The following is a 16,710-nucleotide window of genomic DNA, read 5'->3' on the forward strand; positions in this document are numbered from 1 at the left end:
TTTGTATGGCCGGTGAACGATGTTATAATAGGATTCTACCAAGTCTCCTACCTACCTACTCTAGGACTTCTGTAAGGATCAAATGAGATGAGGCATGGGAAAACGCTTCACAAATATTTGGTTAAACTGTAAAATGTTTGCACCTGGCTATAAAGCAAGTCGAGTTCCTGGGCTGAAGAAACTCCAAGGAGGCTAGTCTCTAGGGAGAGGAAGCCAGGTACTGCTACGTGACATCATTACCCGGCACCCACAGCCACCGTTTCCAGGCTGGGCTGGGCTGTGGGCTGCATTTGGCGCCATGAGGTCTTAGCAGCATTAGCAGCGTTGGCTGCAATTTTGTGGGGTGTCACTCCAGGGTGGTGGCGGGCCTGTGTCCCATTGGGGGAAGCCAAATGTTGGTTTGTCGGCGCCAGGTCCTTGGTGCCGCTTATTTTTTATTTTTTTATTTTTAAATATATTTTATTGATTTTTCACAGAGAGGAAGGGAGAGGGACAGAGAGCTAGAAACATCGCTGAGAGAGAGACATCGACCAGCTGCCTCCTGCACACCCCCCACCGGGAGATGTGCCCGCAACCAACGTACATGCCCCTGACCGGAATCGAACCTGGGACCCTCCAGTCCGCAGACTGACGCTCTATCCACTGAGCCAAACCGGTTTCGGCGGTGCCGCTTATTTTTAAATGGCTAGTGCGCATTATGGCAGCTTCTGTGTTGAGCGTCTGCCCCCTGGTGGTCAGTGTGTCATAGTTACCGGTAGGACTGACCAACCCTTAGGTTTTATATACACACACACACACACACACACACACACACACACACACACACACATAAAATTTCTAATTAATTTCCTTTCAGTGTGTCCTAATTCGTGTACGGGGACACTAGTATTTAGATAAAATTAATGCTTTTGAGATGTATATGTACTTTGTATAAATATGTGCAGCACAATCTTTCCACATTCGGTGATGGGGTTTTATTCTAAGCCTTGAAATTCATAGAGAAGATGACAATTCTTATATTCTACTTATGTAATTCTTTGGGAAAATAAGATCTATTTTATTAAAGTACAATTAAAGAGTTAATTGTGCTCCTGTGCTGTTTAAATGGACTTTTTTGAACTGGCCTGCATACTCCTGCATACCAGATCACCTTTCCATGTTTTTGTTAATGGGAACATTATATATTCACCTTTCCCTGTTTTTGTTAATGGGAACATTATATATTCTGAATTTAAAAGAAAAACTGAACTGTGAGGACGAAGGTGATTTGTAAGCTGCTGGTTCGGTATAATAGCTTTGTTTTAACCTTGCCAGTTGGTCGCTGGTCAGCACTGTGTGTAAGTCTTCTCTCCTTGACTCTTACAGCCCATCATGTTCAGGGGTGAGGTCCGTCTGAATGTGGAAGAGAAGAAGAATCGAGCTGCTCGGGAAGGAGACCGGCGAGATAACCGCCTGCGGGGACCTGGAGGCCCTCGAGGTGGGCTGGGTGGTGGAATGAGAGGCCCTCCCCGTGGAGGCATGGTGCAGAAACCAGGATTTGGAGTGGGAAGGGGAATTGCTCCAAGGCAGTGAATTGCTCTTCACTGATCTTCACGCAGCAGTACAAACCCTGTTCCTGCAGAATGGTGATTTCTTCAACCATCCTTTGGTATCTTGCAGTATGACCCTGGTCTCTTATAAACTGCTTAAGTTTGTACAATTTTACTTTTTGTGTTAATGGTGTGTGTTCCCTCCCTTCCTCTTTTCTCTCCTCACCTTTTATTCCTTCACTTCCAATTTTGTGGAATGATATTTTAGGAAAAATGGATTTTTAAAGAAGAAAAGAAAAAAAAAAGACTGAATTTCCTTGCTTTACTTTGCATATACAGACTGGATTTTTTTTTTTTTTTAAACAGCCATTTCCCCAAAGGAATGTGTCGCTTATTACTGACATTTGGTATGTTTCATTCATTGGGATATTTCTTACTTATTTTCTACATGTTTCAAAAGCCTTTGAGAAACACAGGATTTGATAAACATTTTGAAGGCAGGAAAAACCCCAAAATTGTTTCTTTTGAGAGTCATGACTACCTTCTGGTGTGGAGAAACTGCCATTGGAAAATTTGACATTTTGATTCTCGCTGATATGGATAAAAACTGAATAAAAAATGTTAGTGAAGTTTTTTTCTTTTGATATGTGATCACAAAACAATTATAAAATCCACTCTTTTTACCACTCTTGTTGAAATTTAAATTGTGAGATAGGTTTTAAATGTCTAGAATGCAACTGATGTGCTTTTCTTAAATTATTAGGGGTTATTTTGAAGTAGAATTTATTTTCATGTTTAATTTGTATTTGTTAAACAAACAAAAAAAAAGACAACACCCTCCCCGCCACAATCCGAATAACACAAAACCAGAGCAAAACTGTTGTGCCTTCTATTTATCTTTGATTCCGGTCTTGGCAATTGTTGAAAGAAAAATAATAATAAAAAAAAAAATCTAGATTTTTTTTTTTTCAGGTTCACAGAGTATGTTGGAAATTGTGGAACCCCTCTTTCACTGTGCGTCTCCTGTTCACTTGTTATGCTTTAGTCTGAAATTGTGTCTCAAACTGGAATGCCTTGAGGACGGGTGCTTTTGTAGAGGTTCTTTGACCTAAATAGCTCAGCATTTTATTTTGGTATCCAGAATTCTAATCAGCCCACAAGAAGGAATGTGATTTTCATATTGGACTTTGCTGATATGCTTGACTGTCTGCTAGTCTTTTTTCCTTTAAATCATAGCCATTTGGTAAATTTTCTATTTTGTTACTGGTTCTCTTTGATTGATGGACATGCAGTAGGTGTTTATTTGAAATGGCCAATTTTTATTAAAATATTTCTGGAAGAAAATTTAATCTGGCAATGTAGACTAATACTCGTTTTACATAGTATGTTTGTTGAATGCTGTGTATGACTTGGGTGAAGGTTTTGTTTACACATTTGTGAAGCAAGCCTTTGTGTAGTATCATGTCATTGTTACTAGTTGAAGGGCAAGAAGGCTGTCAAATTTAACTTATTTTCTTTTTAACAGTATTCATCTTTAGGACTGTTGCTTGAGGATAGTGTGAGTAGGAATAGGAATGTTTGTTTTTCTGTTACTGGGAAACTAGGTTTGCTGAAGGGTGTAGTCTTAAACTAAAATGAAATTTGATGTTATCAGTTGGTCCTCAATACCTCAAATATTTGAAAATTGGCAGCATCTCCTTCATATAAAGAAACTTACATAACTGAATCACATGGCTGTTTTGGTGTTCAGTTTAAATGATTATTTGGTAACCACTTCATTTGGCCTAGCCAGTGATAATTAGGAGAAATTCAGCTTATACTTCTGTAGCTTATATTAAGCTTGTGGAAAGAAAACAAAACTTAGCCTGAGTTATTTTTGCAGTAACTGTAAAGGATAAATTATGGATAACCTATAAATCATTTTTCACAAGTGAATACTAAACCATGCATTTTCAAAATAGGAGTTCTTTCTACTCAGGTTTAAGGGTACTAACTAGATGCAGTGGTACCCAATTTGGGGCTGTTATATCCTAGAGGACATTGGAAATGTGTGAGATTGTGAAGGGTGTTGGGGAGGAACACTGCATTTGGCATTTAGTGGGTAGGGATCAACAATGCCACATGTCTGTAAAAATGAAGCAACTGCTTTAAAAACGGTTTCTACTTCTATAAATAATGATGGGTGGATTACAACTGGAGTTGAAGACTCATTCCTTTGCAATAAAGCTTCAGATAAATAAAAATAAATTAATTAGCAAATAGTTCTTTCAGCAATTATAGTAACATTTATTGTAAGTTATCTAATTTTCCTTCATTTGTACCAATATGTGGTTTAAAAAAGTTTTTGGAGAAGGCCGCATTATGCTAGATGCTGCTTGTAACTTGTTGCAGGGAGTTACTGTTTAATCCCAGAAAACAAAAGTTTACTTCAGTAATTTCAGCTCATCAGAATTTGGGTGATTGTGGAGTTTTGAGGACTTTTATATATAGGATTTAGCATCATGTTTTAACACTATAAAAATCCTGGTATCTTTGTTTCCATTATTGCTGATGGAATAAACATGATACTGTAGAGATACATATATTCTCACAGGTAGAAAGTGAAAATAAAATAAGGCAAGATTTTTCTATAGGCAGCATTGGCTCATCATATTCAACCTTTTCACGTTTTAAAACACAATTTTTCATTTCTAGGTATGGCCCAGTGTCTAGTTCTTTTCTACTGAGCTTAACACCCTTCACTTATTTATCTAGTATCTTCCTAGGTATAAGATTAGTTTAGTTCATTGTGCATCTTGGTCTTTTAAGACCTGTTGAAAATAAATACACCTTGGGACTTAAAAAAGTACTTTTATTTGCTTTTATGGTGAGGTTGGTCTTGACTTGTGTATGCCTGTGTTCTCAACTTTTTGAGCTTTCTCTGGGGAGCAGTGAAAAGAATAATCCAAAAATAATTATTTGAGTAGGTTACTGAACAGTATTAGTTGAATTGCACTTTAGTTTAGGTTGGAAAAATAATTTTCACGACTCTGGATTAGGTACTATTTTCCCCAAAGTAATAGATAAAGGAGAAACGGCATCAGAGCAGCTGTGTGACTAGGCCTCCAAACCATCCATGTAGCAAGGAGCAGATTGACCTCCGAAACTGATGCTTTTTCTCCAAAACCAAAATGCCTACATATGTACATTTGAATGACATATTAAGATACAGGATATGACCATATAGAAACCAGGGTCTATAAAACATTCATAACAAGATTAGCATTTCTGTTCATTTCCTTAGGGTAAATAATATAATTAAATGATTTGTATAGGACTTCTTTTGATTTACAGACTATTTGGTAACAATAATAATGACTTGTTCTTAGATTAATTTCTTATCTGGTTTGATAATACATTTAGTACAGTCTTGAAATCTGGAAGTGAATATTTTTATCAGAGCATAATCCAGGTGAATTTATAGCAGTTATGTTTTGTGCTTATAACTGCCATCCTCTGATACTTTCTTCATCCCTTTATTTGAAAATCCGTGTAGAGTTTAATGAGTTAGTGGAAAATGAGGCACTTTATAGAAAACAATTTGTTAGAATCTATATGGAAATAATCTTCCTATGAGGTTTAAATTTGTAGACCATTGTTTATGCTGAATGGCCTATTTCTTTTATGTAAATGGTTGCATTTGTCAAACCTACTGATCTAAAGATTATCTTTTATATTGAAGTTTTATTTTTGTGCTACTTAAAAGAATTTCTGCAGGAACTACATACAGATGACCTTTTAGTTAAGCAATCTTGAACTTTGAAAAAGAAGCAACTTCAACATTTATTTGAATATAAGGTTCTAGCTAACTGCCTAATATATTGAAAATGGGCATTAGATAATCATGATAGTCTTTCACAAATGTTTAAAAACCTTAGGAATGAATGTTAGCAACTTAGCAATGTCTTGTGTGGGATAAGGTTGTAGATTTAACTTGATGATCAAGTAAAGTATTGGCTATGTGGTACTAGATAATTATGTAAGGATTTCTGCTTTAAAGGTAGTAATTCCTCTTGGGATTTGCATTTGTATACTGTGATATTGAAGTTCTGGGGACCATAGGCAGGCTTGTGAATTCTTACTAAAGGAAAAATGGTGGCACGTGTGAGATAAAGCTTCCATTTATATTCTTTTTAGTGACTATGTATCTAGCTCAGAATAATGCTGAAATTAGACTGCTTTGTTGTCCTTTCATGAAACAGTCTCTCATTGTAGCCTGAATGAATAAAGAGTTGATTAGAGGTGGCCTAAAAGCACTAGTTTTATTTTAGTTTTGATTTATGCTAAAGTATGGCTTAGAATAAAGGTTGTTCGCTTTTTGATTATGTGACTTATTTTGAAAACCTTGGACAGTCTCTCCTCCAATTTCCACTTGAACCTGGTAGCTTTTTTTTTTAGTTCGCTGGGAAAAGAAAATAGTATTGGAAGTCAGTTCCACTATTACTCCATAAACCATGTGACCTTGCCACCTAGAAATCCACATGTTTCGCACTTTGAAACATGGCCTATGTCACAGATTCCAAGGGACTTGCATCTACCCAGTGTGTCTTATTTTCTTAAAAAAAGAAAATTAAGGGATGTTTACCAAAAGTTTACTATTGAATTATTTTAACAAAAGTATTTTTTTGTAAACCCACTTATGGGAAGTTTGCCTATACTTTTGGTAGTAATTTCAGGGATGATCATATCTTATTTAATCTGGATACAAGCAATTTTAACTATTGTTATAATTAACCATTTTGGTTACTGAAACTTTTCCCAAGCTTTGTTAGAATCACCTATTTTACTTAAATTCTTAAATGTCTTTCTGAAGATTGTGTATGTATACTGATTTGGCCCTTTTAAATGAAGACATACTGAGAAACTGGCATAAGAGAGTAGGGAGAAGAAAAGGACTTCTCTTCCTTTAAAGATTCAATGCATACTTAGATTGTAGAACATATCTTGTTAAAAATAAATTTACATAGGTAGTTGTTAGATTTTGAAGATGAGTGAGGTGGAGGTGGAACTTAGCTGATGGTATAAGAATCATTTTGTGATTTATAAGAAAAAAACCCATAATTTTTAAATGAGAAACAATTGAATGTTTCCTTAAAAGATTTTTTCTCGTTCTGATTATTAGCACAAGAGACAGAAGAGCTCCTAGAATTCATAGAAAGCTAGTGCTGGAAAGGACTAAAATGATTTGTATATAACACCTTCATTTTTCTAAAGATCTAGGTAGTCAGAGAATTGATTATTGGTACAGAGTCCCAGATCGTCCTGTAGAAGTAACATGGAGGGGATTGCTAGTCCTCCCTAGGCTGGCTGAAGGTCCGGATATGGGAGAAAGGGGAAGGAGCCACATTTTACATGCTCACTCAGTTGCTCCTATATAGCTCAGTTTTCATACCTAGGTTTACTCCATTTCCTTAGAACTCTCTTAATGCCCACTTCTACCTGGGCCTGTTGAAGGACATTAACATGTGTTCCCCTCAGGGATGGGTTTACTACTAGCTGTCCGAAAGCTATTGGGTATCCTAATATGTTAATAGCTGAAACTCAGCTGTAATTTTCTCCTAAATCTGTCAGCATTTTACATTCTGTACATTGTGGTGCTTTTCCACCTTGTATTGTTATAACTGTAAGCTCCTAAGGGGCAGCAATTTGGTCTTAGGCAGGTACCCTGTTCAGTGCCTGGCAATGCCGTGTGTGTATCAGGGTCCTAATCTTCCTTTCCAGTGATTTCTCACATTCTTCGTGGAAGTGATGCTCCAGCCATCCTGAACTACTCCTGGCTCCTCTGAGAGGCCAGGCATTGCAACTGCGTGGCTTCAAGTGCCTCTCTCTTCCCTGAAGATACACTTGCATCTGCTTTCCCCCGTCCATATATCCCTTGCCATCGAAGTCATTTTTTTGAAGATCCAGTTCAAGAACTAATTGTTCTTTTTCCCCGAGAGAAAAAATGTGCAACAGGAGTGGGGAGCCTTTATTTGGTGGTTGATCTGGCCAGAATTTGAAATGAGGAACAACAAACTCATTCCCATCTTCTTTCCTTCCACATTGTCTCTCTTGTTTGACAGTCTGTCCCAATCTTCATTTTTAAAAGATAGGTGTTCCTAGAGCACTTTCTACCTTTCTCCTAGCTGAAAACTTATGCCTTCAACCTGGAATTAGAATGACATGTATCTGTTTTACTACATCATTAGACCACAGCTCCTAGAGAACAAGGACTGGGAAATTAATCCCTGCACTCCACTGAAGGTACAGTGACTATAGGAAAGAGGCATTTAATGATGACTCGTTGAGTTGAATGAATTAATGTATTTCTATTTTCATTTTCAAAAGGGAGGTATGTCTAGAGCCAGGACTTAATTGAATAAATTTTAGGCACTATGACATTTCATAGTGGAGGGGATTGTTGGGAAATTTTAAGCGGGGGGTGGGAGACAGAGGAGGGAGGAAGTCACTGGTCATTTTGAGGTACTTCCATCCTTGGCCTGACTTAAGTGCCCAGTATATCCCAGGCATTTTGTTTGTACATAGAAGAATTTTATGTGCCAAATTTAAATTCTTTTCACAAACCTACTCCATTGTTCTTTCAGTTCATGTCATCAACCATGTCCCAAGTCTATGTTGTCTGCTTCCCTTTTTCTTGCTCCCTACATCCAGTGTCCAGCTAAGTCCTATCAGTTCTACCTCAACAGTCTTTCACATCTTTCTCCTCACTGGGATAATTTCAGTGGCCTCTCAGCTTCCTCGACCTCTTCTTACCCCAGCCTACTGATAGCCCACGCTAAGTTCATCTTACTGAAACAGCTCTGACTATGGTCCCATGTATGTGTTCTATCTCCCCTGCTAGACTGTAAGCTCCTGATGGGCAGGATCTGTGTCTGAGTCATTTGTATCTCCCTAGCGCACATATCAATAAATATTTCTTGAATTAATATAAAGCCTGTCGTAAGTGAAATGATGATTTCTAGATCGTATGTAGGTTTCTTTCTGGGGTAATTGCAAGACTTCAAAAGTTCTCTAACATACAAAGTTGGTTGAATAATAACAACTATGGATTAACCACAAAGAAAATTTCAGAAAACTTTAATTTTTTTCATTGGAATCAGCATGGATATGTGTATATGGATGGTTCAGTAAATATATTTTATATACATGTATCACAGAAATTTTACATTCCATCTTCAAACTGCAGAAATAGACTTTTTTTTACAAGCCAAAAAATAATTGCCATAACTTTTATGACTTCATGCAAAAAAGGGAGGAGTAAGGGGCAAAAGGGAATAGGTTGGTTAAGGTTAAGAGTCCTGTAAGAAGTAAAAATTTTACATTAAGGAAGCGATTGCTTAACACGCTGCTTAAGGTGGTAGCCAAACAAATCCTTAACTGCAGCATTAAGGCCATACCAAGTTTATACATATATACAAAGAGATTTCCATATAAAAGACATAATGTCACATTTTCTTATGGGAAAAGATGAGGAGCTTTGTGAGTAATTCTGACCCAGTTTTCCAGGCCAAGTAATTGTTTAAGATTTCCCTAGGCTATTTCTTAGAACTCTCTTTTACTTTGGCTAGCTGTCAGTTACTACTCTGTGGGCTTATGACTTTTGTAGTCTCTTCCGTGGAAGTATGAGTGATATTGAACCTCTTCCATCATAGGTGATCAAGCACTTTGTAGCTTAACTAATTCACTGCCCAGCGCAGCATATATTTTACATCTCCCTAAAGTATGGGAATCACAGAATTGTAACTTAAGTTGTCTTACCTGTAGCAGTCTCCACAGCCTGCACTGATATTGTCACCTGAAGAATTGGGTGCCCTTCTGTTCTTTGGGGTTAAAAATAATTTTGAATAGCTATAGTGTAATGAATTGAAGTGTGAGGTTTCAGGTAACATACCCTGGATCTCTTGAAAGTTAATACTGAACTTTTACCCCCCCCCTCCCACCCCCGGTCACAACACATTTTGTTGGCAGCTACCTTTTTGGAAAAAAGGAAATGTAAAGTCACTTGAAGAATAATTCTGCCTAAATATCAAATCAGGTAACTGTTAAGACAAAGGGTAGGTCTTTTGTGCAGATATCTAAATTAATGAACTGGAGCAAACACGAAGGGTGCGTCCTTTGGAGATGACTGCAGTTATGCAGGAGCCATTTGCTTTGGTGAGACGAGATCGGGCACTGGTTCTATTGGCAGAAACTGGCCTATTTTAGTGGATAATCTTGAGTAAAAAAAAAAATTTATGATAAAAAGTTTATGATACATCATGTAAATAAAATACCCCTTTCCCCAGTGAATGAGTAAGCTTTTATTTGATAATTTCAAACTCACTTTGGACTGTTTTAAATCAATCTAATAACTGCTTTCTCATTAATGTCTTAGCTGTGAATTGAATATCACCAGTAGCCCTGTTCGTCCTGTTTCTAGGTATGCCTCCTGTGTGTTCACAACGATGGCTGCAAGTTAATTTGGTCTCCTCCCATGGGTTCCCTGGGCCAGTCAACTTTGAGAATGAGGTTTCTGGAAATGGCCTTCCTGGGAGAGAGGACCAAACAATTTGTGATTTGGAAGCACTTTAGTGTGTTTGAACACTTAGAAAGTGAGCAGTCACTGTCTTTCAATCATTCACCAGCCGCTCTCTGCCCAAATGACACTAGTTCTTTATATTGAAGTAATTCTCAGTTCTAGAGAAGTGATTTTAGCCAATAGGTCGATCATGACAATGAGATCCAGACAAGGAGACCTGGACACCCTTTGACAACCTTACTAGAGGACTTAAAAGTATTAAGGTTTTTGTCTTGGTCACTTTGTGGTTCACTTTGTATATATCAATGTAATTACAGAAGGGGAAGATGGGTATTCTGTCCAGTTTTTCAAACATAGAGGCAGCTGAGGTCCTTGCTGTGTTTGTCTTGAAATTAGAACTTACCTGCATAGTTTTCTTGGGTTCTTTTTGAGATCTTTGCACTATTGTTTGTCTAATATGCATAAGAATCACATTGGGTAGGCATTTCATCTGTCCAATAGACCAGCAGGATGCACTATTGTTAGTGCTGAAAATACAATAATGGATTAAGACTTGGAAAATAGAACTATTAAAATATGAAATAGTATGACTTAAATTCATGGTATAAATTTTAAACTTTGAAATGCATTATGGGAACACTCACTTTTAAAGCTTACTATATTCGGGCTAAATGGCATGCTGAGAGCATGCGGTACACATACCTTTGAATGAGGTAGAAATACCTAATGTGGAAAATATTTGATTTTAGCAAATTACTTCTTTGATATGTAAGCACCACTTTAAAAAAAAGATTTGGGCCAATCATTTACTAGGGTAGGTAATTCTAATCTCTCCCCCCCACAGTATTCTTTCTAAAGAGTTTAACCAAGAAAGGCAACTCTTTCTGAAAGAAACTTCATTTTACATACTAGCAATGACTTGATTAAAAACCAGTTACATTTGTCTTTTTAAAAAATTCATATTTGGCTCTTTTCCTCTTCACACCTTTTTTTCTCTATGAACATGACTTCATGCTTTGACTAGGGAGAGACGCTCTAAGTTGGGAGAAGTTATTTTAGATGCAGCTGAAAATAAGGATATGCTAGGCTATATTTTCCTTCCAGGTCAGCTCTGTTTTCTAATTCAGAGCAACAAAAGGTAATAGTATTTGCACCACAAGCTCTCCTTTAGAAGTACCTGCATGCACTAAGTACCGGCTGGCTGGCTGGCTGAGAAAAGATGAAGCTCCAGAAGAAAGTTTTTCAGAGTCACCATAGACTAGCAATCTCAGTGTAGAATCAGGACTTGATTGTACTCTATTATTCCCTCTCCAGTGCCTACTGAGCACAATCTAAGTGCTTCCTATATGTTGGGGTGAATTAATGCCCTTGAAGATGTGACTTTCTAGTGGGTACTCTGTCTACTTCTAAGATGAAGGAAAAGGTAAGTTCCCCCAGATAAGTATAGGAGAATCTGAATGAGGCTGGAAGTGTCAGCTAATGGGAAGGAGATAGAAAACTCTCGGCCCTTGAAGGTGTGCTGTGCCCTAGGTCTGTCAGAACTTTAAGGTTGTTATGATGTACTCCATGCTTTATCTGTGCCTAGCATTCACTACACTTGAACCAAATGGATAATCACTGTACCTTGTATGTGCCCCTAGTTTTTTTTTTTTTTTTTTTTACCTCCATGTTTTTTACTCCTGCTATTCCCTCTGTTCTTTAAGGTGCTACTGCTCAAATGGCCCTCAGGTCTTGAAAGGCTCCATGATCTGTTTTCTGCCCACTTTGGGCACCCTCCTTTCTCATACATATTTCCTGCATTTCTCATTAGTGATTGTTTTGCAAGTTCTATTGTCCCCTCTTACATTGTAAGAAAAGAGGCTTTCATTCTGATGCCCTGCTTTTACACTGCAGTTTTTGCCACAGAGATTTAATAAACAGCAGGTAGATGGATGACAGGCGGGTGTAGGGAGGTTAGTGCTGGCTATGACAGTAATTATGGAGACCTCCTCCCTGAGCTTCCACTTCTGACGTGTACCCTGAGAGGCCGAGCTGCTTTCTCCATGCTGAGACATTTTGAAAAATCATATCAAGGCAATTAATTACATAGCAGTTACCTACATACCCAGTGACCCTGACGAGGCCATTCAGAGTGCCCTTTGTCTCACCAGCACGCAGAGCTATGCAGGACTGGCCCTGGCCTTCAGAGCAGTGGCCTACACATTCTGGCATTACTGCTGTAGCTCATGGTCTTATTCTGCAAAGGTCAAGCTTCTGGATGCAGGCGGAGAGACATGGATAGGCCAATCGAGTCCTGGGAACTGTAGTAAGCAGAGGCCTTGTCCCGTGAACTGGTCTGGCCTAGTTTGTGCACATCAAGTTATCCAAGGGATTGTTAGGTCAGAGGCAAAAGGATGGGGAGACAAGCAGCAGCTTCTACTTAGATTAAAAAAAAATTCTCACCCAAGAAATATGATGTGAGAGAAACATGGGTTGGTTGCCTCCACGCACCCTGACCAGGGCCCGGGCCAGGGCCAGGGCCAGGGAGGAGCCTGCAACTGAGGTACATGCCCTTGACTGGAATCGAACCTGAGACCCTTTGGTCCACAGGCTGACGCTCTACCCACTGAGCCATACTGACTAGGGCCTGCCACCACTTTTAATACTCATTTCAATGGCATTTCCATATAGAGGTGCTCCCTCTTTACCTGAACACCTGCTTGGGGGAAGTAGTTATATTTAAAAGGTGAAACTACAATTATATAAATCCAGATAGTAAACTGCTGTGGGAAATAGGAGTCTGATCACCTATCCTGTTCTCCAAGAAGGTTCCTGTAAGTCCCAATTCTCACCTCTGAATTCTTCCTCTGTCTCTTACCACATCTTCCCGAATTAGAGAACTCCTATCCAGATCACATCTCACTTCACTAAGTTTAAGTTCTGTAGTTAGGGACAGTGCTGCTTTCTGGTTCCCGTGCCTTGCCATATTTGTAGGAGGTGCCTTGTCTTAGTTGAGTGATGTTTTAAAGGGATTCCAGATGTAGGGAGGACCTCCAGAAAAGGTTTAGTCTTTACTCTTGATTCTGGGCAAATCTAGGCCATTCTAGGCATACACTGATCTCTCCTGCAGGACTGTTAACAGGGAGTGTGTTCTCACTGTCCTCCAAATGCTATCGATAACCATCTGCCTGCTGCTCACCCTGCTTGGGTTCTTCCATAACTCTAGCTGGAACATGGCCCCACATCATGTACCAGACACTGGATTAGTAGGTGCTCAAAGTTTATGTTGCTTATGACCAAGTTCTGAGAAGATGAAGACTGAGGATTGTCTCATTTGGTTCTTGATCTAAAAGATGATGGATTTCCGTTCTAGTACAAGATAGTTATTCCCTGGTATTTAACAGATTGTAGGAGTTAAATTTTTGTATACTGGAAAGTACCCAGGCTAAAGGCTCCATAATTTTTTGTTAAGTTATAAGATTCAGTTAAAATGGACAATCTCATGTATTCTGCTTTTTAATGACAAACTACATCAATTACTTTTATAGTCAATTTGGGAGGTAGGTGGGTGACTGAGGTCATGGGGTGAAATAATTTGTTGAAAGTCAAAAACAGAAAGTGGAAGATGTAAACCTGTCAAGGCTGTTTCCAAATCTTAGCTTCCCATTGTCTTTAGAATCGTGTCCAAACTCTGCAAGGCTTTGACTTGGGTTGGTGAAAGGAACTTTTGGAGCCTACTGTCCTCAACTGTAAAATGAGAAATACAATCAGGGCTATTGTGGAAATTCCGTTATTTAATTAAAAGACACACAGGAGGTGTTCAGTAGCAATATTGTGATAGTCCAGGTTTCTTCACAGTCCACTACTACTCTGCATGTGAGTGGCAACTATTCGCAGAGCTTAATATGGTGCCTTCTGTTCAGTGGGTGCTCACATCTCTGGGTAAAAGGGATGCAGGTGCTTGATCAGTGTAACCAGGACTAGAATTTAGGTCTCTAAAGCGTGTCCAGGTGCGGCAGTGAGCATGGAGTGATTCACCAGGAAGGGGGTCCTTGAGCTGGTCATGAGATGTCAGGGCGGTGGATTTGGCCTTTTGGAGCCCATCTCAGTTAGTAAAGAAAGCTCTTTGATGACCTCTTCTGGCAAACAGGAAGAAGTGATGAGAGTCATAGCGAATGAGATCCTGAGAATGCTTTCTAGTTTGCAATGTAGGGATAGAGTTAGCAGTCATTATGTCATTTTACCTGGACATTGGACCTGTGATGTGGAGATTACTGTCCCGGAACACATAAACAAGGTCAGAGAGGTAATGGTCTTGTTCAGGATAGTGTACCTTTTGGTAGTTGCACCTCCAAGCTAGTGCCCTTCCCACCATACGAGGGAACCTGGAATGGATTTAGAGGAAAGCTGAGAGGATGAGATGTAGTGTGGGGCCACCTTAGAGCCTGTGAGAAGTCCTCCTATTTTTCTGCAATTAAAAGACAACTAGAGAAGTGGCCTTTTGAAAACTTTACAGCTGGGAAAACCCTTCAAGCTTGATTACTGTTTCACAGATAGGAAAATTGAGGCCCGAGGAAATGGGAGAAAATGTGGAAGCATTTTAGAGGACTGACTATATTAACCACCTGGAATACACAGTTACCATTTTGCTATATTTGTTTTATTGAAACAGCTATTCCTTTTAGAGGGCTCTTTTTATTTTATTTATTTTTTGAGGTCTTTAAAAAAATATCCCTGATTTGAATCTTTTTCAGGGGCAAAGGAGTGGCTAGCTATATAGTGATGGTAGGAAATGGTTTACAATATGGTTTCCATATTATTATGGGAAATATTAAATCTTTACAGTGTTAATTTTAAGTCTTAATTTTTAACATTGGGAAGAAGAAAAAAATTTGTCTGCAATATTCTCATTAATTCCAGGGCCAGATGAAGGGAGACTGAAGAACATTTGTCATGTTACCCTATAGACATTTTGAAGAGATTCCGTTGAAATGGAGCATAAACACATCCCTGTTGGGAAAGACAGGAGCAGTGTTTTCTGATGACAAACAGTGTTTGTTGGAGCTACAGGAGTGTGGAAGCAATTTCAGGGTTGCCAGGGTGAGGTTTTGTTTGGGGGTGAGGAGTGGAGACAGCTGGAGTGGAGAGTGCTGGCCCAACTCCAGCCACACCTGCTATAATATTTTTTCTTTTTATTAGTGTAGCCTAGCTAATGGTATGAATTTAGATGGCCCCCCCCCCTCCCCCAATGGTCTGGAGCAGTCCCATTTTTTTCTGCCTGTAACTACAACTACATTAACAGGAAAATATTCTTCAATCTTGCTGGAAGTTTCTGGTTATATTTAAATTATGTCTGTTTGGGGGCTGGGATCAGGCTGGGAGGGGACTGGAGTCATTGCAGTCACTTCCCGAGGGCAGTTTCACAGGTTATACTCTGACACACTTCTCTTTGATTCTTTCAGAGGCTCTCGCAGAGCGAATTCACACAGGTGCCCTGGAAAGTGGGCCATAGCCTCCACAGGACATGCCTGCTAAAATGCCCGGTGCAATGTCCTGGTGTTTGATGGCATTCGCAGGTGAGAAGCTAGTCTGAGAGGCAAGTCCTCGGTGCTGGGAAATACCTTGACTGATGGCAGGAAAGTGAAGATTGTAATCTCCTTGAGGGCCCCCTCTGTCTCAACCTCTCCCTACCTGTCCCGGAAGGCCTGGGAGGGGCTCTAAGTGTGACATTAAAATGGGGAAACAGTGAAGCATTTTATAACACGCCCTTTCCATGAAAGTATCTAGAGTTTGGCTTCAAAAATTCTCCTTCAACCCCCTCTTTTTATTTTATTTTTTGTTAATCCTCAACCGAGGATATTTTTCCATTGATTTTTAGAGAGTGGAAGGGACGGGGAGAAACAGAGAGAGAAACATCGATGTGAGAGAGACACATTTATTGGTTGCCTCTGGCACGTGCCCCAACCAGGATTGAGCCTGCAACCAAGGTACATGCCCTTGACCAGAATCGAACCTGGCACCCTTCAGTCCGCAGGCCAATGCTCTATCCACTGAGCCAAACCGGCTAGGGCCAATCCCCTCTTTTTACAGGGCAGTAAGCCAGCCAAGAAAGGTTAGCCCAATGTAGCGCCAGAACGAGGACCCTTTCCAACTGACCTCTGTCCACCTTGGATGGCAGATGTGTTTAAATAGGACACTGGGTTTCTAAGGTTGCATAAAAAAGCAGCTGGATCTGAAAAAGGTGGGCAGGCCAGGAACAAAGCAATGCAGGTGATTGTGAAGCAGCTCAGGTATGGGGATGGGGACCCCGTTATGCCTGGAACCTGCATGCAGCCAGCAAGTGCCTTTCATCCTCAGACTAGTTAGCTGGTACTGCTCTGTAGCTGGTTATTGGCCTTATGTAAAATATCATTTTTGTTGCTGGGCTCTCTGAAGGGTATATTTTTGGCTTGCCATTCTCTATACTCTGACTTCTCGACCCAGTGTTCCCGAGGAGATTTTCAGAGCAGTGAAATTTCAAACTGCATGGGCCAGAGGAGGGAATACAAATCGCAGGCTTAAAACAAATGAGACAGGAGCTCCTAGGTCCATTCTTGTCCCCACACATCCCTGCCCCCTCAGAAATAAACCAGCGTCCTCTGGCAG

At 39.6% G+C, this 16,710-nt stretch overlaps 1 protein-coding gene across 4 annotated transcripts in view; it reads left to right on the plus strand.

Moving 5' to 3' along the window:
- The window catches only part of G3BP1 (G3BP stress granule assembly factor 1), a 49,753-nt gene extending 34,115 nt beyond the window's left edge, over positions 1 to 15,638 (plus strand). For 2 of the 4 annotated variants that reach the window (XM_008152240.3, XM_054718066.1), the window contains one exon: positions 1,366 to 2,158. In XM_008152240.3, coding sequence (XP_008150462.1) covers positions 1,366 to 1,572 — 207 coding nt within the window. In that variant the 3' untranslated portion in view covers positions 1,573 to 2,158. Of the gene's footprint in view, positions 1 to 1,365; positions 2,159 to 15,527 lie in introns of those variants that run through there. The other 2 variants (XR_008556414.1, XR_008556413.1) reach the window with 2 other exon arrangements.
- Positions 15,639 to 16,710: the final 1,072 nt, after the last annotated feature.

This window comes from Eptesicus fuscus, chromosome 6, assembly GCF_027574615.1.
Source record: "Eptesicus fuscus isolate TK198812 chromosome 6, DD_ASM_mEF_20220401, whole genome shotgun sequence".
NCBI lineage: Eukaryota > Metazoa > Chordata > Mammalia > Chiroptera > Vespertilionidae > Eptesicus > Eptesicus fuscus.